At 48.9% G+C, this 27,713-nt stretch overlaps 1 protein-coding gene across 1 annotated transcript; it reads left to right on the top strand.

The window, feature by feature from the left end:
• Window positions 1–26,171, top strand: LBH (LBH regulator of WNT signaling pathway). The gene is made up of 3 exons (XM_047068453.1): window positions 1–218; window positions 2,817–2,919; window positions 23,527–26,171. The coding sequence occupies exons 1-3, from the start codon at window positions 193–195 to the stop codon at window positions 23,713–23,715; spliced, it is 318 nt and encodes a 105-aa protein (XP_046924409.1). The 5' UTR covers window positions 1–192; the 3' UTR covers window positions 23,716–26,171.
• Window positions 26,172–27,713: the final 1,542 nt, after the last annotated feature.

Raw genomic sequence — 27,713 nt, 5'->3', positions numbered from 1 at the left:
GGAGAACCGAGAGCTCCGTGTGCTCTGCGGACGCCGCTGGCAGCGGGGCTGTCTCCGGAAGGCGGACCCGCGAACGCCTAGTGCTTGCACTCGGCCGCGGGCCGCGCCTGTCTGCGCCCCTGACACCCTTACTCGGGACGCAGTGACCGTTTTTAAGTCACAAGGGCGTGGGTCAGCCTCCCCTAGGACTTCATGTCTGTATATTTCCCCATTCACTGGTGAGTATCCTGCGCCCTCGGCGGGCATCCGTCTCGCGGCCATGGCTGCGGGGCCCGGGCTCCTGCTCCTGCGGGCTCGGGTGCGAGGGCAGCAGGCGGCGCGGACGCCCGCACTCGCCCGCCTCCCAACCCGTGCAGGAGTCAACGTCAAGGTTGCAAAGGTGGGGGTGGGGGGAGGGGGTGCCGAGAGCATCCAGACAAAGGGAGTGAACTCGAAGCCGTCACTTAAGTGACGGCTGCGAGGGTGTGTATGTGCTGGCGGTGGGGTGGGGGTGGGGGACCAGGAATCAAGCTTGAACCCCGCTAATAAAACCCTAATGCAGAGGGCTGCAGGAGGCACGCGCCCGGGCCGGCGCAGGGGGCTCCAGATCTCCCCGGGCCCCTCCCCTTTTTCTTTTTGTTTGCATGCAAGTCTCGGCGTCGAGGCCGGCGGCCGCGGGGCCGAGCTGGTGCAGCGCGGGCGGCTTTTGCAGAGCTTCGAGGGGTGGGGAAAATTGCTCTCCCCACACGGAACCCGGTTAAAGCCACAAGCAGCAGTACAAGTACACGCTGCACCCTCTCGGTCTCATTCCTCTCCAGAACCCGTAAAACGCGATGCGGCTTTGTGGGGGCCGGGACTGGGGCTGGGGAGCCGCCCTCGCCGGATGGGCTGGAAGAATCCGGGGCCGGGCAGGGGACGGAGGAGGTTCGCAAGGACCGGGGATCTGGGCCGGGAGGGATGCGCCGCGGGCGCCGCGCTGGTTGCGGAGCGAGGCCCCCAGCCGCGCCGGCTGCCGCTTCCTTCCTGCCTCGGGGAAGAGGAGGAGCGGCCAGGGGTCGAGCACTGGCGGCTTCGGAGCTCGCCTTCAGGTGCGGGCGCCGCTGACCGGCTCCGCGGGCTCCCGCTCGGCGCGGTCCTGCTCAGCCCAGAAACCGGAAAGTTCATGCTTCTCGCTTCAACTTTTCGGGCCCGCGCCACAGCCCGGAGCGAGGAGCGAGCGCCGCTACACCAGGCGAGGGGCCGGGTGGGCGCTCTTCGGGCCCGTTTCCTTGGGGGTCGGCGGCAGCCTTTCCACGACCCCGGATGAATCTGCCTTTGGAGTCCCCACTTTTGACCCTAACCCTTGCCCGAAGCCCAGCATCTTCTGTCTCTCCCCCCCCACGCTGGCTCTGTTTAGGGACATGAACTCTCCAAACAAGGTAAAAATTCCCCCACCCGTGAGGCTTGCGTACCCCCCTCCTGATGCGCGCCCCTTCCCCCCCACCTCCGTGCTGTGTGAGCAGCAGGTGCCATGTGGGTGAGACTTCCAAGGGAACTGGAGGCTTTGTGCCCCTGACCGCCCAAAACTTGCCAAGGTGGGTGTCAGGGCCCATCAGGGTTATTATCCCCTGAGAAATGAAGGGAAATAAAATAATTGGGAATTATTTCATAGTAGATTAGCACTTCATAGTTTGCAATGGTTTTTCTCCCCCCAGAGATTAGCCATTTAGCATAACTGTGGGTTATGCATTATTAGCATCATGGTAAGAAACAGAGCACCTGTGGCTCAGAGAGGTTAGATTACTTGTTCAAGATCACACAGCTTTTGAGTGACAGAGCTTGGACCAGACCTCCTGCTTCTGTTCACAAATCCAGCGCTATTTCTACTCTATGTAGTCATCATAAAATGAAGAAGAATCTAAGGAAACCCTGCTTCCTTAGATGCAGTCGGTCTTACAGCCTTGCCTGCTTTCTTTTTTTCTAACAATGTGTAAAGACATGATGGTGAAAATATTGGGTGTTGTGTAGGGCGTACACTGACTTTGGTATGCACTATTTGGCACTGTGCACTCGGGACCCCGTAGGTGCCCGTGGCTTGTGTGGGGATAATGGAACATTTGTATCCTGCTTACAGAGTACAAAGCACTTTCACATGTCAGCCATTGGTGGGCCAGCTTGGCCCCTCTGGAAATTTCCTTTGCAATCAGAGTCTGGGCATCTTTAAGGCTTTTAATCCAGGGGATGTTTTTCAAGCTGTGAGCTTGCAGCTGCTGTGGCTGGGCTAGGGAAGGGGATTGGATGGCAGATGTGACGCTTGCAGGAAGCTGACCCCTTGGGGCTTTAAGTGGGATATTTTGCAAAAAGGAACACCAGAGAGAGAGAGAGAGAGCGTGTGAAATTTAGCAAGGCAGCATTATTGGACTTGGTTTCCCTGAGGTTGACCTGTTATCATTATGTAATAATAATATGCAGTTCTCTAAGACACGGGTTGAATTGGTTTTAATAGAGACAAATGGACTCAGATACCTACTGGTATGGTTTTTTCTGTTCTGTCACTTAAAAGAAAATCCAGAGTTGCTCTGTGCCAGTGGGGACTTGTACAGGAGAGGAGGGAAGAGAGGTTTGCCAGAGAGGTTTCCAGGCAGTTTCGGGGCTTTGTTGGTTGAGACTGAGAGCCGTGCTGCCCTGGGCTTGTACGGCACTTCCTCAGGGTGTGAGCTTGTTTTTCTGTGAGGTCTGTTTTGAACACCTCTCATCCTGCCTCCAGACAGTCCCCCTGATCTGACAGCAGAACGCACCAAGGATAGGAACATGAAAGTGCGTGTGTTTGTTGACTTTTGGTCTGGGTTTCTTGGCAGCCCTGACTACCTGAGATCTGCCGAGATGACTGAGGTGATGATGAACACCCCATCCATGGAGGAGATTGGCCTCAACCCCCGAAAGGATGGCCTTTCCTATCAGGTGAGTTCAGTACTGGGTTCATTCCGGCTCTTCAGAGCCTGGCAACTTCTGCTGGGGCTGGAGCAGACGTGGTTCTGCATCCCAGTGCCACTTGGAACTGCTATGTGACCTTGGGAAAGTCCCCTAATGCCAGTAAGCCTCAGTTTCTTCACCTGTAAAATGGGGCAACGATAGTCCTTACTGTGGAAAATGGTGGTAAAGATCCAACTTGATGAGGTGGTGTGGAGAAAGCATTCATCGTGCCTGGGACACACAGTAAGGGTTCAGCGAGCATGAACTGACGTCATTGGTTAGTCATGCTGGCTGCTGTGGACCCTCCCATTCACAGCAGCAAAGGGGAGACGTGATTTGTGCAGTCAGTTCAGACCAGAACTTCCCTTCCCAGCCAGGCCTTGGGCAATAGAAACATCACTGTTGAAGGGTAGCTTATGGGCAAAGGTGATCTGGTGGAAGAATATCTGTGTCACATGCTGCTTTCTTCCTCAGATTGATGGTTGACCCGCTGATGCTAACAGAGTTAATGTTCAAAGTACTTAGTATTGAGGAGAACTGTCCCCAAAGGCAAGCTATCTCAGGGATGTGACTGCTGGCATGTAGATTAGAGTTCATCCTGTGTGATGGATCCAGAATACATAAGGACTCAAAAAGTGGCCCAAGTGACACCTTCAGATTCTTAGCACAGTGCTCTTCCTCGCCTGCCATGCCCTTGTGCGCTGGCCTGGCCGGCTACACAGCATCTTCAGATACCTCTGGGACAGTAGACTGTTTCCATATTTCCAAGAGGAGTTCCTAGGTTATTGCACGTGGGAGAGGAAGGAGTCTGTTTTTAAGGGACGACCTTGGTGCTGGGAGCATTGGCGCGGGGAAGATGAATAGGGTGTGATGGGCCGGCCCATTCAGCAAATACTAACAATGTCTGCTGTGAGCCGTGCACTTTGCAAATTTACTCGTTTACTCTTGACCGTAGCTCTGAGGTGGGAGTTCTTGCTCCGTTTAACAGGTGAAGAGACAGGCTCAGACTGAGTAGACCCGCACTCCAAAGCCTTGCTCTTCTGACATGTCGTGTGTCTGTGCCTGGAGCTGGTCTTGGTTAGAATCTGGACTTGCTCTGGCCAGTCATTCTGTAGAACCATTCCAGGGCATTTGTTTTGTAGAGGAAGAAACAAATAGAAAGCTGCGGGCGTGTGATGGTGATGGGGGGTGGGGTCGTTGATCGAAGAGCTGAGATGAAAGCTAAGTCTGGGTAAGGTAACTTGGTAGGCGACACACTGGGAGGTTCAAGAAGGCCCCTTTGTTTTGTGTCAGTCTGGCCAAGCCCCTTTCATTGGCTGGAAATAAGTATTCATGTGGCCTGAGGAGATGAGGGAAGGAGGGGGAATACCCTCTCCTGGTTGGTTTTATACCCTCCACCCCCAGAGAGGGTCTGAAAGAGACAATCAAAGGCCCCACAGCCTGTGGGAGGGTAGAAGTTTCCTGGCCCACCAGCCAGGGTGTTTTTGGATACCAGTTTCCAAGCCACTGAATCAGACCGAATCTCTCTGTGGTTACAGGTGAGACCTTCTTTCAGTTTTGGGTTTTAGATTTCCATCACAGAACGTTTCCAAACACAGTCAGGATGTCTTGTGTGTGCCTTTTATATTCTCCTGAACATGTCCCAGGGTGAAGGGCCACTTCCCAGAGGGCTGTTGTCTCCACCTTCAGGCCATTCTGCTGGATCTGAGGGACAGGTAAAGATGGCAGAAGGGGCTGAGCTCTGGGTGAGGAAGGCCAAGCTGAGATTGCAGTGGCAGGGGGAAAATAACAAAATTGCCTCTGGGCTCCCAAAATGTCATGATGCGGCCTGAGGAAAGGGCCCGAGATCTTGTCTTGTGGTGCTGGCCTGAGGGCCCAGTTCTCACGGCCACTCAGGAAATCTGTTCCTGCTACCTGGGTGGGGGCGACTGTCCAGTTCCAAGATCTCTTACCTGGAACTTCAAAGCACTCTTGTCACAAGATTTCAGAAAGGTCCTCTCGTTGCCTGATGAAGAGAAGGGCGGGGGAGGGTGTAATCTTTAACCAGGCCACATTTACTGGGCATTGGCTGTGTGCAGTGCGCTGTGGGCGGGTGCTGCGCCGAGGGAAACCAGCATGTGCACCATAACTGGAACATAGGCAGTCTGGTAAAGCAATGCAAAGCCATGGTCAGTCCAGGTGTGGATGGCAACGAGAAGGCTTGGAACGTCCGACTTGGGGCTGGGCCTTGAAAGAAAATTAGGACTGCAAGAGAGCACCTCCACCTCTAACCTAACTTTGTTGTGTGTCCCAATACCCCTTTGGTTTGTCCCTGTTTATGCCACGTGCAGGGCTCTACAGCGAGCTGATCTGACAATTGTCATATGACCGATATCCTCTGGGTCCCCTCAAAGCCAATGTCACCCAATGAAACGCATTCCCACCAGAGCTCTGGGGATTGGCTGGGACTGCGCTGGCTGGATAGCTCATCCTCTGGGCTCAGATCTGGGGCGGGACATCTCAGAACTCTGTTCTTGGCATTCTTCCCGAGGGTAATAATAGTACATGGCTTTTACCAAGACCTGCTTTTCCAAGGAACTGAAAGTGGGAAGGAGACATCAATCCCGACTTGGCAGATGAAATAGAATCTCAGGCTTGTGATTCGACCTTGAAACAAGGTCAGAAAATAAATAGGCACACTGAACTTTGTCAGTCATTCCCCCACCTTCCAGACCTACCCAGAATGAAGCTTTCCTAATCTCTCTGCCCCAGATGGGACCTCTTTCTTCTTTCAACACCTCTGGCTGGTGTGCTTTGAAACGATGCTTCCCTAGGCTTTGAGGATGCAGGTCCTGCCTGACCTTCTCCCTGCCCCGGTCTCTGAGGGCAGGGGATGCCTTGTTTCCCTCTCTGTGCCCATCAGCCATCACCTCCCCAACCCAAGGTGCCTGTTGGCTCCATGCTTTCACAGAGCAGGTGCGAAGTGGCTGGTGGTTGTTCTGGTGAAGTTGAGTCTTCTGATCCTAAAGCTGGCCGTCTTCACCTCTACTTTAAGGTTTTTAAAAGGGCTGCCTCAGCTCATGCCTGTCAAGGCTTCAGATAAATGCCTTTTTATCCTCTGAAAAGTTCAGGTAAAGTCCTACCTCTCGTGCCTAGGATGATAGTGTCATTTTGTGAGCCTGTATACAAATCTGCGGAGCCAGTGCCTTGGTGCATCTTAACTTTATTTAGAGAGTCCGTTCCGTATGTGAAGTCCATGTCTGTGCACCCACTTGGCATGAACCAGGACACCTGGCTGGGTGGGTGAATAAATGGTTACTTGAAAGTCTGAGTACCTGTTGGGCAGGCTGCGGGTAGCAGTCCGTTCACTGGGGCTGAGCGGGAGGGTCCCCGGGAGGACATTTAGGTCCCCAATTGCTGCAGCTGCCTCCCTGTACTGTGGCTGCGGACCCCCTGTTCTCTGACCCACCCGTGGGACAGGAATGTCTGCTGCCTACACCTTCTTACTTTCCCCAGTTCAAGGAAGCAGGTCAGCGGCTGCCTGGCGGGGCCCTCCCTGGGCTCTGGGGGCTCTAAGGATGTAGCATTTTGGAATGCCTCTCTGGCTGGGCCTCCTTTCATGCTGCACCTGAATTGGCCCAGGTCCTGTGTGGGGAAGGGTCCTGAGAATTTGCCTATAGACACTGCCACTGCCACGACCCAAGAGCTGTGGGCATTCTGGCCTTGCTGCCTGACTTGCCCCCCAGCACAGTGCTGAGACTTCTGCGATTGCATTGCCCTCACTAAGTTCTAGACAGAGGTATGGCTCCTTGGTTTTCTCCGAAAACTGCCCCTTCTAAAGCATCCGGACCGAGATCTGATAACTCTGTCCTTCCCTAAGCTTTTTAAATTCCTCTGTGATCGGCATGCGTGTCTCTCACTGGCTGTCCTTCGTATCCCTGTTGCTGTTCTTGGTCACGTACTCCTACCATTTGACATCCATCCGCCAGTCCGCTAGGCAGCGGGCTCTCCTCGGGGAAGCCGGGAGGATGTGCCGTAAATCAGAAGGAGCTAGCTCTTCACACACCACAGCGTTCTGCGTCCTGTGCTTTCCCTTTGATCCCCTGAGCTCAGGGCTTCCCTGCTTCTTCCCCGTTGCTTCCTAAGACGGGAGGGAGGGATATCCTGGGTTTGGCACCAGAGCGAGGAGGGAGAGTGGGGGGCTGACCTCTCGCCACAGTTCTGTCCTTTGCTTCTTGCAGTCTGAGAGCCTGAGAGCCTGAGTGTTAGCTCTCTTCTATCTGCAAGGCCCAATGACAGCCGACTCCCCCTGCCCGCCCCCCTGCCTGCACCCTGCACCTACCACTTCCCTTTATCAGAAGCAGCAGCTCCTGTCTCAGCCAACAGGCTTGGGTTAATCTCTGAAGTCAAGCAGCAGTTCAGAAACACCTTCTGTGCAGAGTCTTTCTTTATGAAGACCCCTGAGCCTGGCTCTCCCTGGGTGTCCCCTGCTGTGCAAACGTACCCGGTGCAGCAAGTGACTGGTTGAGCTTCCTCCCCAGGCTCAGCCCTCAGAGAGGCTGGAGCTGTGAGTCCCTGTCTCCGCTTCCCACAAGCCTCTGCTCAGGAGGCCATGCCTGGTGACTCCTTCACCAGCTCGGTCTCTTCCTCCTCATGCCCCTGTGTCCCTTCCCAGTTGTGGTACCCCACCATGTTCTCAAGGGTTTTGGAAGCCCTGCTGAGTGGCCTCACGGAAGTCCCATGGTCACTAGGAAACCATCATCTTAAAAAGCCCTTGATTGTCCCTGGAGAGAAATAAAGCTAAAATTGCAAAGCATTTGGCCGGAGATATCCAGCCATGGACACGACATGTTGCCGGAATCACAGCAAGTTTTCCTTTTTCTATCCCCACTCCCTCCACTCCGCTCCCTCTTAGTATAAATCTTAATAATGTGATGCCAAACAGCCAGTTAGGGCCACAGGGTGTAGCAGGAAGGCTTTGTTTCCAAGTGGGTTTGTGTCTGCACACGCAATCTCTCTTCGAGTCAGTGCTCACCCTGTTCATATCAACTCTAGGTTGTATGAGGGATCCAGCACCTTCTTTTTTATGCCCAAAGCCTTGACACACACGTCGTGTTTACAGTCTGGAATGCCCCCCCGCCCCGGTTGAGGCCTGCAGAAGGCTGGAATTGGTCCCCTGGGGGATTCCCCCACCCTCGCCCCCCCCATCACACGCAATGTGGTCACAAGGGTGAGTCTGTAGCACGGCCAGGGAGAGAACGGGCTTTCTTTGCTTTCCTGGGCAACGTGTTACATGCTAGAACCAAGCAACCAGCCTTCTGTCAAAGGGCCTGTGTCAGGCCTGACGCCTCTCAGGTGGTGATATGTTCATCGCTGTGCAGCGTGGGGGGCTGTGTCTTAGACTGCTCTGTTCCTATGGCGCCGGCCACAGTGTCCTGCGAACAGCTGCACGGTGAGTGCTGAAGGATCGATGGGACCTTCCTCTCTCCCTTTCCCTCTACCTCGGCTGTCCCACGGCATAGATTTTTATAGGATCAGCACTTCCTGACATGGGCACAGTCTTCCAAGTTGAATAGAAAGGAGGATTGTACCCTTAGGGAAAGGGGTGAGTTTGGGTGGCGAATCTTGCCTCTGGAGCCAAGAGCTATTCCTGGGTGTCTAGTGAATGTCCTGAAATGATCTTTCAGGCCCGAGTCCTGAAATAATCCTCAGAGGATATGAAAACAGGCCCTCATTCACATGGGGCTCAGAGTTGTCAGGGTCTTACTTCTCTCCAGTCTCTTAGATGCTGGACCCTTCTGCTACCTCTCACTGCCCCGCTTGCCCTTCCCCTGTCCCTGAGCCCACCCCGGGAGGGTTCTTTATCGGCAAATCAAATCCTGCTTCTGCTGCTTCCCCCCTTGGCTGGGGGAGGGCTCCTTCCTGCGCAGACCTGGGGTGGAAAAACTTAAAAGTTGCCAGAAGTTTCTCCAGACTGTTGTTCAGCTAGCATTTTGAATTTAAGGGAAGTTTGGGTTCCTTTGCCCCCCCCACCCCCAACTAGAATCTGTTGCCTTGCTGGCACTGTCGGAAGGTCCTTTCTTAGGTAAACTGTAGAGAAGAGGCACCCAAGCATTTAGCCAGGGCAGCACTGACTGCTTGCTGCTCAGCCATGAATTTTATTGGAGCCAATGGGAGGGAAGGTTCTGGATCTCTCACCCAGAGTAGAAATGGCCTGAGCCAGGAGGGCCTTCACAAATCTCAGTTCAGAGGTGTTAGATTTCTAGGTCTGACTTTATCCTAACTTGAATCTGAAGGTGGTTCCCAGACAGAATTAAAAGTATACCTTGGATTCACCTTCTGCCTTTGCTTTGTAGAACACTCATCCACCCTGCATTTGAGAGGCGTCTCTGCTTTCCCAAATTCCTAAATGTTTTCTCCGGACACGGCCCTGTGTACAAGCTCTAATTTAATAGATCACCATTATTAGCCCAAGGGGTGTGGGCAGCACTGAGCTCAGCCACTGATCTCTGTGGACCGACCCCGAGGTGCCTGCTGAGACTCATATACTCATACATGTGTGCACGTGCACACACACACACACACTCGCAGACACTCACATGAACACGTGCACACGCCCACACACAAACACACACTCACACGCACTCCCTCATGACCAAAAGGGCAGACGGTGGAATGTTAATAGTGGTTGTTTTAGATTGGAGTGTTGAGATTATAGGAAAATTTTCTCTTCCTTTTCCCTCTTCCCAGTTAGTTTATATTTTCACCGATAAAGTACGTATTTTATTGTTCTTTCGCTTACTCCTCAAATTTTAAAAGTAACCTCTGCCCGTGATGGAATTTTAACTTTCTTTAACCTTTTTGTTTTCTAAATCATCATAACCCCACCATGCCTGAGTCACAGCTGTTCACATTGTAGCAACTTTTCCCTTCTTTTCCAGCGCACTTGTATTTTCACGTAGCCAAAATCACAGTTGTGTTGTGCCTTTTTTACTTCACAGTGTGTAAGTCATCAGCATCACATCATTACAACTTGTCTTAAAAAGGCTTTAAAGCCAGCAGTTTTAATAACTGAACGATGTCATGTCCCACAGTTACAACATGATTCTTTTTACCATTCTGCAGTTGTTGAAAACTTTTAGATTGTATAAGTTTTTCCTCCTATAAATAATGTGACAATTTATATATAACTTTATATATAAATCTTTGTCCATAGTTAATACTATTTTCCTCAGAGTAGAGTCTTAGGACAGAGTTTTAAAGTCAAAAGATGCTGTGTGTGTGTGTGTGTGTGTGTGTGTGTGTGTGTGTGTGTGTGTGTGATAATTAAAAAGGTCATATTTATTCCTTTTAGAAATTTAGAAAAATTTAAAATGCAGAAAAATCCACCATATTTCTATCACTGAAATATTTTGGTATGTTTGCTTCTAGTATTTTTGTCTGTCTTTATGTTAAAAAGACAAAATTGAGACAAATATGTATATTTATTATATATATATAATATAGAGAGAGCGTATACATACGCTCTAGTGAGTCTTTTTTTCACTTACTATAATTTGTGACTGTGTCCATTTGTTTTTCTTTGTAAAACGGTGTTTCATTTCGTGATGTGCCATTTCTTACTGCTGAATCTTTGGTTGTGGCGTATTTTGTTCCTACAGAGAATGCTGCTCTGAACGTTATTTTACATAAATCTCTGCACAGGCCTGATTTCTTTCCTTGGAATAATTCTTGGAAGTACAGCTACTGATTCAAAGAGATTCATTGAGAATTCAAAGAGATTCAACATCATTAAGCCTCTTGATTATATATGACCTTAAAAAACAAAACAAATAGAAGTGTTTATCAAAATATAAGCTTCTTGTCTGGAAAGCTCTAGCACACAGAATTTCAGGGGTGTAAAATCTGTAGAGTTGGGATCATGGAGGAACTTTGTGGGTAGAGTCAGAAAGGTATTTGGTTATTTCAGAGTGTTTAGATGTTGTACATCTTCCTTTAGTTCGTTAATTGCTTATTTTGAGCAGAGATGATAACAATTAATGATGCTTAGGCTGTATTTAGCCAGCATTGCAAAATAGCTGGTGATTATATTTTTGTCCCATTGTGGGTAGATTGACACACTCTGGATTATAGATATAAATGGGTCAGTGATTGCTCTCCTTGTCTCCTTTATTCTATTAATGACATTGGAGCACCACGTGACCTTGAGGAAGACTAGTGAAGTCGCCTCTGACTGGAGACCCATGAAATTTGGATGGACATTCAGGTAGTCCCTTAGGCCATCTTGGTTTTCTGGGGCTCCAGGTCTGGCTCATGGAATGGTCATGGTTTAGAAATTATTGCTTCAGAATTCAGGAAGGACTGTGCTCTTAGAAGTAGATCTGAATATAATGGAAGTTTTGGGCGCAGTGCTCAGGGGCTTATTACCCAACAACTGTGCAAGCCCGAGCTTCTTGGCAACAAGTAAACAGCCTAAGCCGATGTTCCAGTAGGATTCACAGACTAGTCAATTTAGGTGTTACTCGGACAAACTTCACAAATGTTAGTGTATTTTCATGGTTACCGCCTATGACAAGCAATACTAGTTTTCCATCTGTGTGGTGATACTGCTTCATTTTTTTAAAATATTTTTTAAACAAATGAGTAAGGAAAAAATATAATTGAGCCATAATGTGTATGTGGACATGGAGGGATAAATAATTTCAGTGGTGTCCAACTTCCCAAGGCTGGCATCACTATTGTTACCATGAAGGAATTTCTTTTCTTCAACCGTTGTATCCTCTTAGATGAAAGCATTCTTAAAGATCAGCTAACACTCCATTGTGATTTCCGTATTTCTTTGGTCATTTGCCCCCTTAGATGTGACAGTTGGAGCATTAGGATCCTTCCTGGCTATTTTCCTTGGCACCCTAATATTAGAGGTTTTCATGCCAAATGACTTCTTAATGATGTTCTATGTATGTACTACTTGATGTTTTAACAAAGTGTTAACACCAGAGGACAGCTGCCCTGGGGTTCACAGGAACTTTCCAAGGGACGTGACAGCAGAGAGCATTTTCGGGAAACCTATTTCCACATCTTCAGCTTCCTTCTGTTGCTTTTCTAACATTGCATTTCCTGAAGACGGGCTTCTCCGGTTTTCTTTCCCTACCTTTCCTGTCAAGGTTGCCTTCCACCCGTTTTATTTTTTTATTATATTTTTAATGTTTGTTTTTGAGAGAGAGAGAGAGAGAGCACAAAAAGGGGTGGGGCAGAGAGAGAGGGAGACACAGAATCTGAAGCAGGCTCCAGGCTCTGAGCTGTCAACACAGAGCCTGATGTGGGGCTTGAACTCACAAACCACGAGATCATGACTCAAGCCGAAGTCTGACTAACCAACTGAGCCGCCCAGGTGCTCTTTTCCTCCTCTTTTATAAGAGAAGGACTTGTGTCTTGCCCTCCTGAATCTTTGAAGGTACTTTCCCCAGGGTGTTGAAGCCCTGAGGGAACCAAACAAATGGGCCATTCAAAATGTTACTGACTGGGAAGCTCCGTAAATCCCACCTATCTATCACATTAAGAAACCAATAAAAAAGATTACTTTTTGTATGTAACAATTATTTGTGGTATTTTATTGATCAGTTACATACTAATAGCTGCAATGAGCCAATCCAGATTTTTTTTTTTTTTCCCTAACAGGCCTTAGGGTCATTTGATATACAAATATTAACTATCAATTTATACCCATAAATACATTTCTTTACTGCAGAGAAGTATGAGAAAACCTCATGACTAAAAGCTTCTATTAAGTTAAAATTCTATAGAACAGTAGAATGGAGAAACATTTTCAAGCAGAGAAAAGGATAAAATTTAAGAGCTTGTTTATGAGTTTTTTAATGGGTGAGGGTTGACACCAAGTTGCTTTGGTGTTTATAAGGCATTGTGTACAGGGGTGCCTGAATGGCTCAGTCGGTTGAGTGTCTGACTTTGGCTCAGGTCATGATCTCTCAGTTCGTGAGTTCAAGCCCCTCGTCTGGCTTTGTTCTGTGCTGACAGCTCAGAGCCTGGAGCCTGCTTCAGATTCTATGTCTCCCTCTCTCTCTGCCCCTCCCACTCACACTCTATCTCTCTCTCTCTCTCAAAAATAAAGATTAAAAAAAATTTTTTTTAAATGCTTCTACAAGGCATTGGGTACATTTAAAAGAATGGTATAAACGTTTTATTTTAAAACGTTGATGTTTATGATATATCAGAAGTTTTAGGTGTCGATTTAAAAATGAGTGAAATGACAGAATTTTTCAAAATTCTTTTAGAGAGTATACAAACAAAAAGTGGAATCCAACCGTGACACTCTAGCATCTCAGACGTGGGAGCGCATGCAACAGTGGCATGACGTTGGGTCACTTGGGTGCTCTTTGGACACAGCCGGTGACGTGGATTTCAGAACCTCTCAGAGCTGTAAGATTATGGACTACAAATCTGGATAACTGGTTTCTAATCTTGGCTTGGCTTCTGTCTGTGTCGCCTAAGGAAACTCACATCACCTCTTTTGGCCTTGATTTCCCCATCTCTAGGGGAGAGGGCCGATGCTATTACTTCTGTTAGACTGTTGTATGATGAGGTGAGATCCTCCACCCTGATCCTAGATAGATTGATCCACCCTCTGGAATTAAAAAATCTGCTCTCTTTTCTTCATGTCTGCCTTCCGGCTGTTTGAAGGCAGCTTTATGCTCCTCTCAAATCTTTTCAGTCTGAAAACATACTGTGCTTCAACCTTGACTTATGTGGTCATCTTCCCGAGGGTGCTTTTTCTTTCTCTAGGTCAGCAGTTCTCGAATGTTTTGATCTCAGTCCCTTTTCCATTCTTAACAATTATTTAGGACCCCCGGAGGTATTTGTTTATGTGGATCATATCTTTTGATATTAAAACAGAATGTGTAAAAATTTTCTGTATTAACTCCTTTAAAACCAAGGTGCCTGGGTGCTCAGTTGGTTGGGTGTCAGACTCTTGATTTTGGTTCAAGTCATGATCTCATGGTTCATGAGTTCAAGCCCTGTGTCAGGCTCTGTGCTGGCAGTGCAGATCTTGCTTGGGATTCTCTCTGTCTCTCTCTGTCTCTCTGTCTCTCTCTCTCTGTGCCCCTCCCCCGCTCGCTTTCATACACACGCTCTGTCTCTAAATAAATAAATAAGTAAATGAAATTCTTTTAAAAAAACAGTAAAACCAAGTGCCTAGTTGGTTGGGCTTCCAACTTCAGTTCAGATCATGATCTCACAGTTCATGAGTTTGAGACCAGCGTCGGGCTCTGTGCTGACAGCTCAGAGCCTGGAACCTGCTTCAGATTCTGTGTCTCTCTCTGCCCCTACCCCACTCAAGCACTGTCCCCCCCCCTCTCTCTCTTTCAAATATAATTAGAAAATATTTAAAAAACCCTATTTTAAAATAACTGTAAAACCATTGCATGTTAATATAAATAACAGTTCTTAATAAAGACAAATATGTTTTCAAAACCAAACTAACATAAAAAAAAGTTTAGTGAAAAGAAAGGCATTGTTTTACATTTTGGCAAACCTGTTTAATATTTGGCTTAACAGAAAATGGCTAGCCTCTCATGTCTGCTTCTGCATTCAATTTGTTACAATAAGTGTTGGTTGGAGTAAATAAAGAAAATCGGGCCTATGCAGATATATTAGAAAAGCTAAGAAAAGGAAGAAATATCTTAATAGCCTTATTCAGATATTTTTCTTTGGTATTTCACCAAAACTCAGCAAGTGGTAGTTTCTTAAAGGTTAGTAGCAACATGGAATCTGAAATCTCATCAACAAAGTAGTTGTACTCTTACATTAAAACCCAGTAGTCTGTCTTACACTTTGAATGAGTCTTTTACCCATGTTTGGTTTTGTGATGTGGTGCGTCGGTCATTTGGAAGACACATGTTCGCTGAACAAGACAGGTCTTCCAAATGTTGACACGTGTCATTATAAAATGTCAAAAAGTCACATTTGTTCATGTCTTTACTGGTCTCATCAGAAAGTCTTCAAGTAATTAGGAAGCTGACAAGGTTATGGTGGCTGATATAATTTATGCTTGAAAGTTTGATTTTTATCATTGGTAACAAATATTCGTCATTTTCCGTGAAGTGACATGCTTGTTTTGTTCACTTTTGAGGACATGTCCCCCAGATACCCAAGTCAAAATAACCATGGTTTGTTGGGCGGTCATTTTTTTCAAGTAACCATGGGGTTCCGTGGAAATAGCTAGTTCAGCTGGCAACTCCTTTGCACGCATGCTCTTCCTTGAGATGTGCTCTGAAGTACAGCAGCAGCGAGCTGTCTGCCGGCTTTCCATTTCATCACATAGAATACTAAAGCAACATGTACCTAAGAGTCAATATTTAGGAGCACCTGGGTGGCTCAGTCAGCTGAGCGACTGACTTCGGCTCAGGTCATGATCTCAAGGTTCATGAGTTCGAGCCCCGCGTCAGGCTTAGCGCTGTCAGTGCGGAGCCTGCTTTGGACGCTCCGTCTCCGTCTCTCTCTCTGTCCCTCCCCCACTCTCTCTCTCTCTCTCTCTCTCTCTCGCGCGCGCGCGCGCGCGCGCGCGCTCTCAAAAATAAATAAAAATTAAAAAAATTAAGAGTCAATGTTTAATAAAAGTTAAGTTTTACAGCTTTGTCAAGGATACTAAGTCTTTTTTTTTATTGTGTGTTGTGGTTAAGAATATAATACCTGTAAGTACAGTTTGCTGCTACACCATTCATTCTTGCCAGGGTGCCATCAGTTTCACCCACCAGTGTTCCTTATGCCATTAGTGCAGGTGTCAACACAGAGAGAAAGGCAAATAACATCTTTGTATTAAGAAAATATTTTAACCCCACGTACACTCCTTCCATGAAAAGACCTTGGGATATGAGCTTTGAGAATGGCTGCTCTAGATTAAACAGAAAGAATATGTCTGATCAGAGGACAGCAGGGCCATCGCCTCACGGTTAGTGTAGACAGCCTCTAGGAATACAACCCTGTTTGTATCCATGTTGTGGCATCAATACTGCAGCTCTGACCAACTAAAATCTCCAGCAGGTCTTTTATAGGACCTGCTATCAAGCAAAACTTCCTATTTGGGAAGAAAAAATAATGTTTTTAACTCAAAGAAAGATAGGTATATTAGCTGATGACCCCACTTTGTGACAAGGTGAGTTGGAGATGATGGGTGTCATCCAAATGAAGATGTTTCACAGAAGTTGAGAAAGTGGAAGTGCAGCTGTAGGTTGGGGAATCCTCCTCCTCTGATGGACAGGAGAAGCCAGGAAGCTGAGTCTGAAGAAAAGCCTAGGATGATGCCGAGAGCAGGGCCGTAAGAATCAGGAGACACTGTGAAGCCGAAAGCCAAATGACCTGGTAGTGTGACACAGAGGTGGTGGTTTTGCATGACGGCCGAGCTAAAGCCATGGGGCAGGGCTGTAAGGGAATCCTCAGAGACTTGAGAGACTTGTTTCCATGCAGGGATGTCTTTGGGAGCCATGTGGTAGGGGTTCGGAAGGGGACTCCACACAAGGGTGGGATGGCTGTGGGACTAGGCCAAATATTCAAGACTTTTGTCTCCAAAATGGAAAATGAGGGAATGGTTGGCTGCCTCAGTCTAGGCTTTTTGAGAGAGAGTAGGTGTGGCTCTGGGCATTTGGCTGTACCAATGGAGAGGGATGAAAAAAAGCTATCTGTCATCCCTAGAGGCCCAGAGGTGACCAGGAGGCAAGTCTTCTTTCTAAAGGGCAATACTAATATAGTCCTTAGGATGGTAGGATGTGGGGATTTGAAATCATCTATGCCAGATAACTGCAGTCTCTTTCTCACTGCCCTGAAGAACTTTGAGAGAAGTGTTCTTTAACATTCCAAAAGCCCTGTCAACTCACTGGGCCCAGAGTTATCAGCAGCAATTAGTGCTAATTAATTGGAATTTGGAACTCTTGACCTGCAGGATGGGTGTGTGTTTGAGAGATGTTTATGAAGGATGGTGTTTATCTAGAGGATTTCCTTTTCTTTTAAGTTTCTGGGCTGGAGGCTTAAGCATCTTTAATCCAAAGGAAGGAGATCCAACAGTTGTTACAAAGCCTTAAATCTCTCCTCAAGTCTCCCATAGGATTAGAGACACTGGAGAAGGGTAAGAGAGGGTGAGGTGGATATTCTATAGTCCCAGGCCATGGGGATTTGAGCATAGTGAAAGTGTCACGGATGGAGAGAAGGAGGTGACTAGCATCCCAATGGAGATGAGACTTTTCTTCCTCCCTGAATCCAGTTAGGAACCACTCTGTCCCTTTGCTATAATTCTTTCTGTTCTTACCAGCCACGTTTCACTTTGAAAAGTCATTAAAATGCAAATAACGATGATGATGATGATGATGATGATGATGATGGCGGCGGTGGTGGTGGTACAATAGCAGGAGGCAAATGTTTCAAAGAACATATATATTTCTTGCCTTTGCATATTGTTAGGGGTCAAAAAGCAGGGTGACTTTTCATTTGGATTAGCTGCTGCTCATTCGTTCAGCCCTTGGCAGAGCAGGATGCTGGTAGAGATCTGCCCATTGTTATAAACCAGCCCCTCCTAGGAAGGAATAAACACACAAGGCCAATCCATTGTTTTTCTCCAAGAAAAAGAAGAAACCCGGACTTAGGGAAGCTGAGAGGCAGCAGGCCCCTAGAAAGGTCTGTGGGGGTGGGGTGGTGCATGATGGGAAGATCACTAGCTACAGGGAATCCACTGAAGACTAGACTAGGTCCTGGACCAAGGCAGTGGCTTTCGTTCCACCTGTCCCAACCCAAACCCTGGGAAAACAGAAGCATTGGGAGGGAAGGGATAAAGTCAAAATCCTTTCTCCATAGAACCTGGCCTAGAATTGTGAGTGCACACCCAGGAGTTCTGCTCACTTGTGCCCGTCCCAAGCAATTGGGACTATTGACTTTTCAGTCCCTCACTCTAAGCGCTCCTTGGGGACCGCAGTTTTACCTGATAAGAACCATTATTAGGAATTCCACGTTTACAGAACATGTTCACACATACTGGTATTTGATTCTCTCCAAAGCACTATAAGATGGGAATGAACATTAATCCCAATCTATAGATGAAGAGAAGAGTTCGGGAATCGGCCACCACAGCTTTGAGCCCCTTGGGTACCATGCTGGTTCTCAACATGGAGCTGCATGTAATCATGCCAACGATACTATAAAGCAGAAATTCCTTCCTCATTTTACTCTGGCAACTGAAGCTCAGAGAAGTTAAAATGACTTGAGCAAGGTCACAGAAGTAATAAGAAATGGGGGACAAAGTAAAAGCCAAGTCTTAACAGACTTCTGGCCTACCACCTGTGGGAATGGCGATTTTCCATTGCAGGTTTGAGGTTGATTATCCCCACTCTGGAACCCGAGAGGGGAGAGGCTCACTGGTTTTGTGTTCGGAGGCAGATCCCTCCCAGTGCCTTGGGGACTGCCAGGTTATTCACCTCAGGGCCTCTGCCCTCCCTCCCCTCTCCACCCCACCCCATCCCTCTGTGCCAGCCCAGCACAGAGAAGCAGGATGCCCAGGCCCCTGAGGTCTCAGCTTGCAGAGCTGGTAATTAGCCCTTTGTATCCATTTAGCCACCTTTCATCTCCTGCATTGGCTGGTGTCCGCTTTCCCTGTTAGCATCTCTCAGCTCTTTGCCGAGCCCTCCGCCCTCTTTGTGGCCAGCTCTTGTGAGTCGTTTGTCAGGAATGATGGCTGAGGGATGCGTGCACTCAGGGGAGGGGCTGTTCCCACCAGAATTGCTCACATTTTCCATCCCAGGTGCCAGACATCTCTCTTCTCTCCCCACTGCAGAGGCAGCCAGGTTTAGGTCACCTGGCTTAGAGGCAGACAGTTGATAGCTAGGCCCCCAAATTTCAGGCCTTTGGAGATTTGATATTACCTCTCAGTTCCCCTCCATGGGTGAAATGGGAGCCGACTGACCAGCAATTCTTACATTCAAGCGAAAAGCCTTCTAATTCCTCACCCCCAACCCCAGACTACTCTGCTGTGAGGCTGCCCATGTTGGTCCATCAACCAAACATCCTGACAGTTTTCCTGGACCAGCCTGTTTTCCTGGTCCTCGTATTTAACTATTTATGTTTGCGTTGCCCAGTGCAGTAGCCACTAGCCACATGCAGCTATTTAAATTTAAATTTATATTTACAAAGATAAGTCTATATTGATAAAAGTTAAAGAAAATTTAACAATTTAGCCTCATCGCAAGTGCTCAATAGCCAGTGTGGCTACTGGCTACTGTTAGTACAGAGACAGAACATTTCCATTATCACAGAAAGGCCTAATGGACAGCTCTCATCCATACAGCCAGAAATTCCAGTATATTGGCACCCAAACTACATCTCACAGACCATTTCTTCCTCGTAGAGGGTTCTAAAGCTCCCTTGACCTTTCAAGTGAACCCATTTGAGTTCCCAAAATGTCAGGGCTTGTTGGGATTAGAGGCCACCTGGAGAAGTATCCTCTGTAAAATTCACTCGTGCCAAGTTTGAACGCCTGCTGTTTCCCACACCGTGGGACACACAGGATCCGGCCGGGATGCTGTGTGTGCACTTCAACACTTCACTCCATTTGCAAAGGAAGGAACTTAGTGTCTGTTAGTTTCATCCAAGCCATCAGCTCCGGCAGCCAAGCGTGACAGTGGGATAGCTGGATGTGGAATCCAATGTCGGCAGAGGGAGGGAGGGACAGGGCTGAGAGACTCACAGCTGGGGATGGATACTTCTAGATCTGCCCTGCCCTATGCAGGGGGGTTATGGTGGGAAAGGCTTCTCAGAGCCTCCCATCTTCCTTTCTGGACCTCTTGAAGATGAGTCTTTGCTGCAGAGAGAAGAGAAAAGGATTTTTTTTTTTTTTCCCCTTCTCTAGTCCAGAGACAAGGGGCACATTGGGGTAAGAGGTTGAACCAGAAGCAGTTTCTTTTTGGAACAGGGGCCGTTCTTTATTCCCTGCCAGTTCCTGCAGGCAAACAGCATGCCAGGCTGGCCTGCCGCCCCGGCCTTACCTGTCATGTGCTTGGCAAGTCTGACTTTAGTCCTTTTTTCCACTGCCTTCCCTACCCCGTCAAATTGCAGTTGCAACCTCTCATTTTTCTGCTGCCTAGATGATTAAAAAGCATGACTTAGTGGAAAAATCTCGACCTCCTTAGGGTCAGCCTCTTAAGCAGCTGTCGGAGATAAGATTGTGCTGGCAAAATGCTCAGCAACACTTTGCAAGGCTTTCTGTCTGCATGCGAGGAAATGAGAAACTGGTCTGGGCTCATGTTTGTCTTTGGAGACAGCTACAATTTTCAGAGGCATAAATTGGCATTATTTGATAATAAAATAAAACCTTTGATGGAAAGGTATGATTATTATAGTGATTTTTTTTAATGCAATTAACAGGCTTTGTAAAGGAAAAAAAATTTTTAATGGCGCCTCCTTTGAGCCATTCAGGGAGCAAAGTTCTCTGGCATCTGAACAGTATCAGAAGTTCAGTGCTCAGACTTCCCCCAAGGACTTAAAAGACTTAATTGTGCAGCTCCTGGTATGAAAGGCATTGTTTGGAGTTATTTTAATTACCATGTGAGTATTGCCGCCTCTTGCTTGGAGATTGAATACTTACTGTAGTCTTGTTGAAACGACTCCAAAGAGGACATTCCAGTTTGAATTCAGCATATGTCCTCAAAGCATTTTATCATCTGTGTGTTTGCCAAGAAGTTGTACACATCTAGTGAGATGTGAAGGTCGCTTCGCTTCTCAAAAGGAGAAACTGAGTCACTGGCAGTCGAGAGGACCCGATTGGGGTTATAGAAGTAATGTCATGGACGTAGAGAGAATTTGCGGTCTGTGGCTCTACACAATGTGTTATCAAATTTGAGGTTCTACAGGTCTGAGTTCAGGTCCCCATTCAGCCACTTCCTAGCTGTGTGGCCTTGAGTAAGTCCCTTGCCTTCTCTGGGCTTCAGTTTCCTCATCTATAAAATAGGGATCACTACTTCATAGGATTGTAAAGGATGAGATTCTGCCCACCAAATGTGCCTGGCTTATCTTCTATTACCATCATCATCATTTTAACATTCCCCCCCACCCTAATTTTAAAGACCTATTCCCATCCTGAAACGAAATGACATGCTCTCCATTCTCACTGTCCTCCTCCTCCTTCAGCTGGCCTTGCTACGTCTTGTCCCTTTCGCTCTTACTTGGCTCGGGTGATCATAATTAGAATCCAGTTGCTGGGATGTCACAGGTAGGCCCAGCCCTGGGCTTGAGGTCAGAGGGAAGAGGCCCAGGTCCGTGCTGAGCCAGGCGGCCATCTCCTTTTGATATGTCATAGCTCTGTCTCAGGTCCTGAAGATTTAGACCAACTGTCCAGACTGGGAAGCTCATCTTCTAGATCTAGCTGCCCAGAGGTCATCCTTGCTCCTAAGCTGGAGTGTCTAGCAGCTGAATGGGTGGTTAAGGCCCGGAGTCTTGCCCACTCTCCCTGGTCAGTTTTCTATGTGTGAAACGGGCATCCGTTCAATTTTCAAAAGGCACAGGCACTGAAAACAGCAGATCTCGGTTTGAATCCTAGCCATTCCATGGGTCCCGCAGAGCCCGGGGTCTCTCTGCACCTCCATGAGGGGATGTCTGAAAGAGCTTTGAAAACTGTGGCGTGCATTCCACTCGCCAGGCTTCCCCTTGCTCAGTCCCAAAGGTCATTCACAGAAGGCACCTGTGCTTCACCCCCATGGACAGACTCCAGCTCCATTCGAGAAGTGAGGAGGGGCCCAAGTGGGCCCCTCGACCCTCTCCCTGCTCAGCACATCAGGTCTGTGTGCACAGCACAGCCCAAGGGCAGAACTGCAGGGCTGGCCCCACCCGGGAGAGAAAATCTAGAGCGTGGGTCTACTGTCCCCATGCCTCCTTTCGCCCCAACTACTCTAACCCCGCCTCTGGCTTGTTTTCCTCCTGGCTGCCATTACGATACTTTTTATGAGCCTGTTAAGTCTTTAATGATGCCTGGTTGTGCAGCTGGCTTAAGGCTTAATCCCCAGCAATAGGGCTTTATTGGATAAATGGTTAATAATCACTTGTCTGCAGGGATTGGGGAGGTTTTGTTGAGGCCCGTGATTCTCGGAAGCCCCACGTGGCCTATGACGTGGCCTGCGACATGGTCTGTGACTGAGACGGCAGTGCTCAGGGCTGGGGTGCTATAAGATTGGGCATCACAAAAGCTGGGAAGGCCTTGAGTTTGTAGGAGAGCATTTCTGCTACCTCCTGAAAAGAGGACCCTTGTTTGCTGACGTGGGCCTATCTTGATCTGCGCCCAGCTCGGGCAATCTCCAGGCTCTCTTCAAATGTGTGTCTCCACCCACTCCGATTTTGCTTTCCTTTCTCTTGCCATTAACAAGGTGTGTGACCTTGAGCAAGTCTCCGGGCCCCTCTGAGCCTTGGTTTCCTCATCTACCAAATGGAGAGACTGGAAGAGGTGGCTCTGAAGGCGCCACATGGCTCTCAACATCGGTGTTCTGTAAGCCTCAGTGTCCCAGACGGAGGCGCCTCTCTCCTGCTCTCGGGTGTGTCACCGAAGGCTGTGGATGGCAAGGGACCAGCAGCCCATCAGATTAAGTACTTAAGCTGCTGGGCAGAGAATTGGGTCAGCTGTAGTCATAGGGCAGTGAGTACAGAGGGAATCCGCAGAGCCCCTCGTGGCCCTCGTTTTTATCCCCTGGGTTGGGATTTCTCCCAGCTCTAGGCAGGACACACAATAGGCATTTAAAAAAGAAGCCTCATTGGCGGGACTCTGAAAAGACTCTTCCAGGTGTAGAACCATCAAGGAGCCAAGAGTTACTCACAGGTGAAAACAGGGAGAACAGAATTCTTCCTGGCTTGCCTGTGACTGGGACCTGTCATGCCCTCAACCCTGATTTGGCCCTGACTTTATAGTTGCAGCGAGATCAGGACTCATCTGTTTGAGGGGCAGGGTGTTCTGGGGGCCTGGGCACGTGGGTCAGATGGACCTGGGCTGGAATCCCATTCCACAACCACTCATTTCCAGGCTGTATGGTTGGGGCAGCCTCCTTTTTCAAACCTGAGATTCTTTAAGGTAGTATCAGAAACACCTATTTTTGCAGCACAACTGTATTAGTTCCAAACTATATATGTAAAGCACCCGGGAGCTGGCTCCTACTAGGTGCTGATCGTTACTCTGGGAGGAATTCACTGTTAAGGTACCTGTGACATGCTTTAGACTGCGGCGGTAACGTGCTGGCTGCAGACAGGTGTGGCTTACTCTGGGTGACATGATTTTGAATTATTTTATCTGGAAATAAAAGACAAGAAAAGGCACGAACAGAGAGGCACCACAAATTTGGTGGCACTGCCCTGAAAATTTGCAGCTTCGGGATTAATGTCTGCTGAGACACAATTTTCTGTGTTGGCCCCCGAAGCCTCTCCCTGACTCCCGCCTTAGGGCTCACTTCTGGGATCCTGAGAGCCTGGCACAGTGGCGGGCCCTCCGGAGGGGCTCCGTTCTGCACGTGTATGTGAAATGAAGGAACAGGATTTCTCTTTTCCGGTACTGTGCGTGACCCGACACCTGCTCTGTTTTTCTTCCAGATCTTCCCTGACCCGTCGGACTTTGACCGCTCCTGCAAAGTGAAGGACCGCCTGCCCTCCATCGTGGTAGAGCCCACGGAGGGCGAGGTGGAGAGCGGGGAGCTCCGGTGGCCCCCCGAGGAGTTCGTGGTCCAGGAGGACGAGCAGGACAACTGTGAAGACACAGAGAAAGACAACAAGGAGCAATAGAGTCCCCGCCGCCTCCCTGGGGGCCATACCAGACGGCATCTGTCCCTGAACTGTGTTCTTTCCCATGGAAGAAGGGAGTGAGCCACAGCAGTTCTGAAAATGTCAAATGATGGCTTCCGTTTTGCACCTGCAAATCACTGAGTTGGTTTTCTTTTCTTTCCTTTTCTTTTTTTGAGATGCTGGGCAGTGGAGCCCTCTGCGACAATTTGCAAGGCCTTCTGAGAAAGGAAGCTGCGTAGAGCAGGGGTGGGGGGGTGGGGTGCGGGGAAGTGGTGCATCTTTGAGATCGGTATCTGAACCCGGAGCAGGCTAGAGGCAGCAGTGGGATTCCAGTGCGCTCCGGGGGGTGGGGGGGAGGGATGGGGTATGTGCACCGCGAGCGAGGAACATTTGGGGTAAGAGAACAAACAGGAGAGGGAGAGAAAATACACGTTTGAAAGAAAGCATCCAGCAGAGGAGTGCAGCCAGGAAGTTCCCCGCCAGCAGCGCTGGGGCATCAGGAAACAACGTGTTCGTCTCTCTCTCTCTCTCCAGTTCTGCCCGCCACCAGCCTTTGCTTTTATTTTGGCTGTGTTGGTCTGTTAACGGGAGGCAGAAAAGAAAAGCAGTAGAAACCGGCTGCCTGCAAAGCCGGCCGGAGGTGAGGCGTGGGCAGAAAGGACTCCCCGCTCCTCCTCCACCCTCGCTCCAGCCGTGGCGTGGCCGGCTCACATACCCGCTGTAATCTGGAAGTTCCTTAAGCGGCAGCGCTCTTGAGCTTTTCCATTTTGCGCACGCCCCCCCCCCCCCCACTGCCGGCCCAGCCCTTTGGGACTAGAGGGAGAGCGTGTCCCACCCTTGTGGAAGGACCGGGGTGGTCTCTTGGACGCGAAGGTCCCTGCCCCCTGCTCCCCCAGGCCTGCTCCGTTCTGAGAGAGGCACAGAGCTGCGGGACCAGGCCCGCCCTCCTTCTCCTTGACACCCACCCCTCCCCAGCCCCTGGGCATAGCAGTCAGGCAGAGGTGGTTACCAATCTCAGCCAGCCTGACCAGCAGAGGTACCCACTCCCATGTGGGCTCCTGGCCTTTTTTTCTTTTTTTTTTTTGGTGGGAGCCGAGTGGAGAGCAGGAGAGGCTCCTTCTGTTTCCTGTTGGGGAGATGAACTTGAATGGAGATTCCAAATCTGAGACTTAGCCGATGGGGGTAACAGGGCTCTCTTGCAGCAGTTTGAAACTGAAGGTGTCATGAGATCCCTGGCTTGTCCTCGTGATGTTCCGGATGCCGGTGGGTGGATGGCACGGTGATGATGATGAGGGAGCACTAGGCATTGGCCCTCATCCCTCCCACCTCTCCCCTGTCCCCTGCAAGGGCACAGTTGTGCGAGAAAGCTAGCCTTGGACTTAGAGCTTCTTATGGTTAAGAACCCTCTGGAGCAGCAGGCTGCAGGGCACACTCTTCAAACCTCCTGTAGCTCACAGCATGAGTGTGCAGCCAAGAGGTGAGCTCGAAATCCTCCTGGAGGCCGAACTGGGCCAGCAGAGGCACCCTGCAGCTCTCCAGTGGGTCTGGGTGGACCGCAGTTTGGGACTTGTATAGAGAGCTGGATTTAATACCTCAAGGCTAGCGTGGTTCCGGGGAGCGGGTGCAGGGGGATGAGGGTGTGCGGTTAACACCTCAGCAGGATTCGGTTCTGGGAAGCCGACGCCCAGCCCCCAGCCCCCGCCCCCCCCCCCCCGCGCCCTGCCCCCTGTGTTGTCTGCTTGTGTCACACACACCGATGGCAATAACTTCTTCCAGCTCCTCGGGAATGGGCGAGGCCTGCAGCCCGCACCGCCAGGGCATCCCTCATGCTCCCACTGGTCCTGTTCTGGCTGCAGAGAGTCCTCCCTCCCTCATCCCGCACCTGCCTCCCTTTGTGGATGGGGCCTTGCCTTTTAAAATCCTGTGTTTCTGTGTCCCTTTCATCTGCTCCTTTCTCTCATCTGTCCTGGTCTTGCCGTGTGCTAGGAACGTGCTTGTAAACTGCATAACAAATCTACTTTGTGTATATGTGTGTTTATGGGGGTGTCTTATTATTTTGCTGGTCGCTAGATGCCTTTGTACGACCATTTGGAGTCTGAGCAGGCCAGGGGCTGACAACTAAAGTCAGGGCCTGCCGCGGCGAGCCTGTTGGAGGGACCCAGCCACTCTTAGACAAGTGGCTGAGCTCCTATCTGGCCTCCTGTTGTTTTGTTTTTTGTTTTTTGGGTTTTTTTTTTTTTTTTTTTTTGTTAAGTAACTTGTGTGTATTTCTAACTGATCGTATTAAAAAAAAAAAACACCTAGTATTTCAGTAAAAATGCCTGTTGTAAGATGAACCTCCTGTAACTTCTATCTGTTCTTTTTTGAGGCTCAGGGAGAAACTAGCATTTTTTTTTTTTTCCAAACTACTTTTTGTCACTGTGACAGTTGTAAATAAAGTTTGAAAATGCTTTCCACTCTGGTCTGGTTTCCTTCTTTCTTCCATTGGAACGGGCAGAGCACGGCACCGGCATGCAACTCTTGTGAGAGGCTGAGTTCAGAGGAGCTCCACTGGGGTCCCTTCCATATCTTGCCCACTGGCCCTTCCGGGGTGAACCCACCCATGGTTCTTGTCACCTGGCTGAATGAAAGCAGCCTTTCCTTCTGCGCCCGTGGTCCTCAACTTTGGATGCACATCAGAATCACCAGGAAAGCTTTTTAAAAGTACAACTACTTCGGTTCTACCCCCAGAGACTTGGATTTCAGTGGCTAGGACAAGGTCTGAGCATTCGTTTTGCTTAGAATCATGGGGAGCTTTTAACACACAGCCCCAGTTTTATGCCACCTTTCTAAGGAAAGAGAAACACCCAGGGTACCTTGTAAGGTCATCCACAAAGACTGGGGGTGAAGGATGGACATTTATGCCGCTAAAAGCTCTGGTAGTCATTCAAAACATGCATCGAGTGCCTATGATTGACAAGCATCATTAAGAGATTGGAGTAAACACAAGGGCAGTATTCTCAGCCCTCACTGCCCTGCTTTAGTGTAAAATGATAAGTGTGGTGAGTTCAAGGCCGGGAAAACAGGATGCCCTGAGAGTATCTGTTGGGAGGGCCAAGATGGACACCTGAAGAAGGGGGTGAGGTGCACGGAGAGAGTGCTTCCATCAGAAGGCTGGGAATGAGCTTAACTAGTGGGAGCAGGGAAATAGTGCCAGGAAGGCTGTTAACACCTGGGGAAAGAGGTTGGATTTTCTTCTCTGTACAGGGCATAGAATGGTATCATTTACATTTTTACACAGTCTGGCTCTTTGGAGATGGGGTTGGAGGGGACAGGATGGAAGGCCCAGAGATCAGGAAGGAGGATTCATGGAGGTGGCAGTGAGGGGAGGTGGCGCTTTGTGGGAAGGGTTTTCTGACACTTTTCCAACAAAAAGCTGGATATTTTTGCCTTCACTCGGCCCACAACTGGGCTCATAACCATGGGGACTATAGATAATCAAGTGATCTATGCTGAGAGTGTCCGCCAGTATTGATAGACTATGGATCCGTTTTAGCACTAGCCTAAATAAAACCATGAGATTTGTGCATCTGCTGTCCTGAGAATAACTTGCAGCCCTCTATCATCTTCATCCTGGATTGTCCCTCTATTTCCTTCTAATAGCCTGAGATGCAATGTATTAGAACACAGCCTCCTTGAAGGTAGCCCCTCATAAAATGGTTTAATTCACAGATAACATCATTTACATAGAAAAATCTTATTAAATCTACGCCCCCCCCCCCCCAAAGAAACCTACTAGAACTGACATGTGAGTTCATCATGCTTGCAGGATCTAAGATCAATTTACAAAACTCAACTATACTTCAAGATAGTAGCAATGAACAATTAGAAATTGAAATTTAGGGGCGCCTGGGTGGCGCAGTCGGTTAAGCGTCTGACTTCAGCCAGGTCACGATCTCGCGGTCCGGGAGTTCGAGCCCCGCATCGGGCTCTGGGCTGATGGCTCAGAGCGTGGAGCC

Source organism: Lynx rufus, unplaced genomic scaffold, assembly GCF_022079265.1.
Source record: "Lynx rufus isolate CCGP_SWC_20201006 ecotype Redwood Valley unplaced genomic scaffold, mLynRuf1.p SCAF_8, whole genome shotgun sequence".
In the NCBI taxonomy this organism is placed as follows: Eukaryota; Metazoa; Chordata; class Mammalia; order Carnivora; family Felidae; genus Lynx; species Lynx rufus.
This window is presented reverse-complemented; position numbering and strand designations above follow the sequence as displayed.

Excerpts from the sequence above, each read along its gene's own strand:
- LBH (XM_047068453.1), top strand. The coding sequence starts at position 193 with ATGTCTGTATATTTCCCCATTCACTG. Across the intron at positions 219-2,816 it reads GTATATTTCCCCATTCACTG|CCCTGACTACCTGAGATCTG; the intron begins GTGAGTATCCTG and ends GTTTCTTGGCAG. Across the intron at positions 2,920-23,526 it reads AGGATGGCCTTTCCTATCAG|ATCTTCCCTGACCCGTCGGA; the intron begins GTGAGTTCAGTA and ends TTTTTCTTCCAG.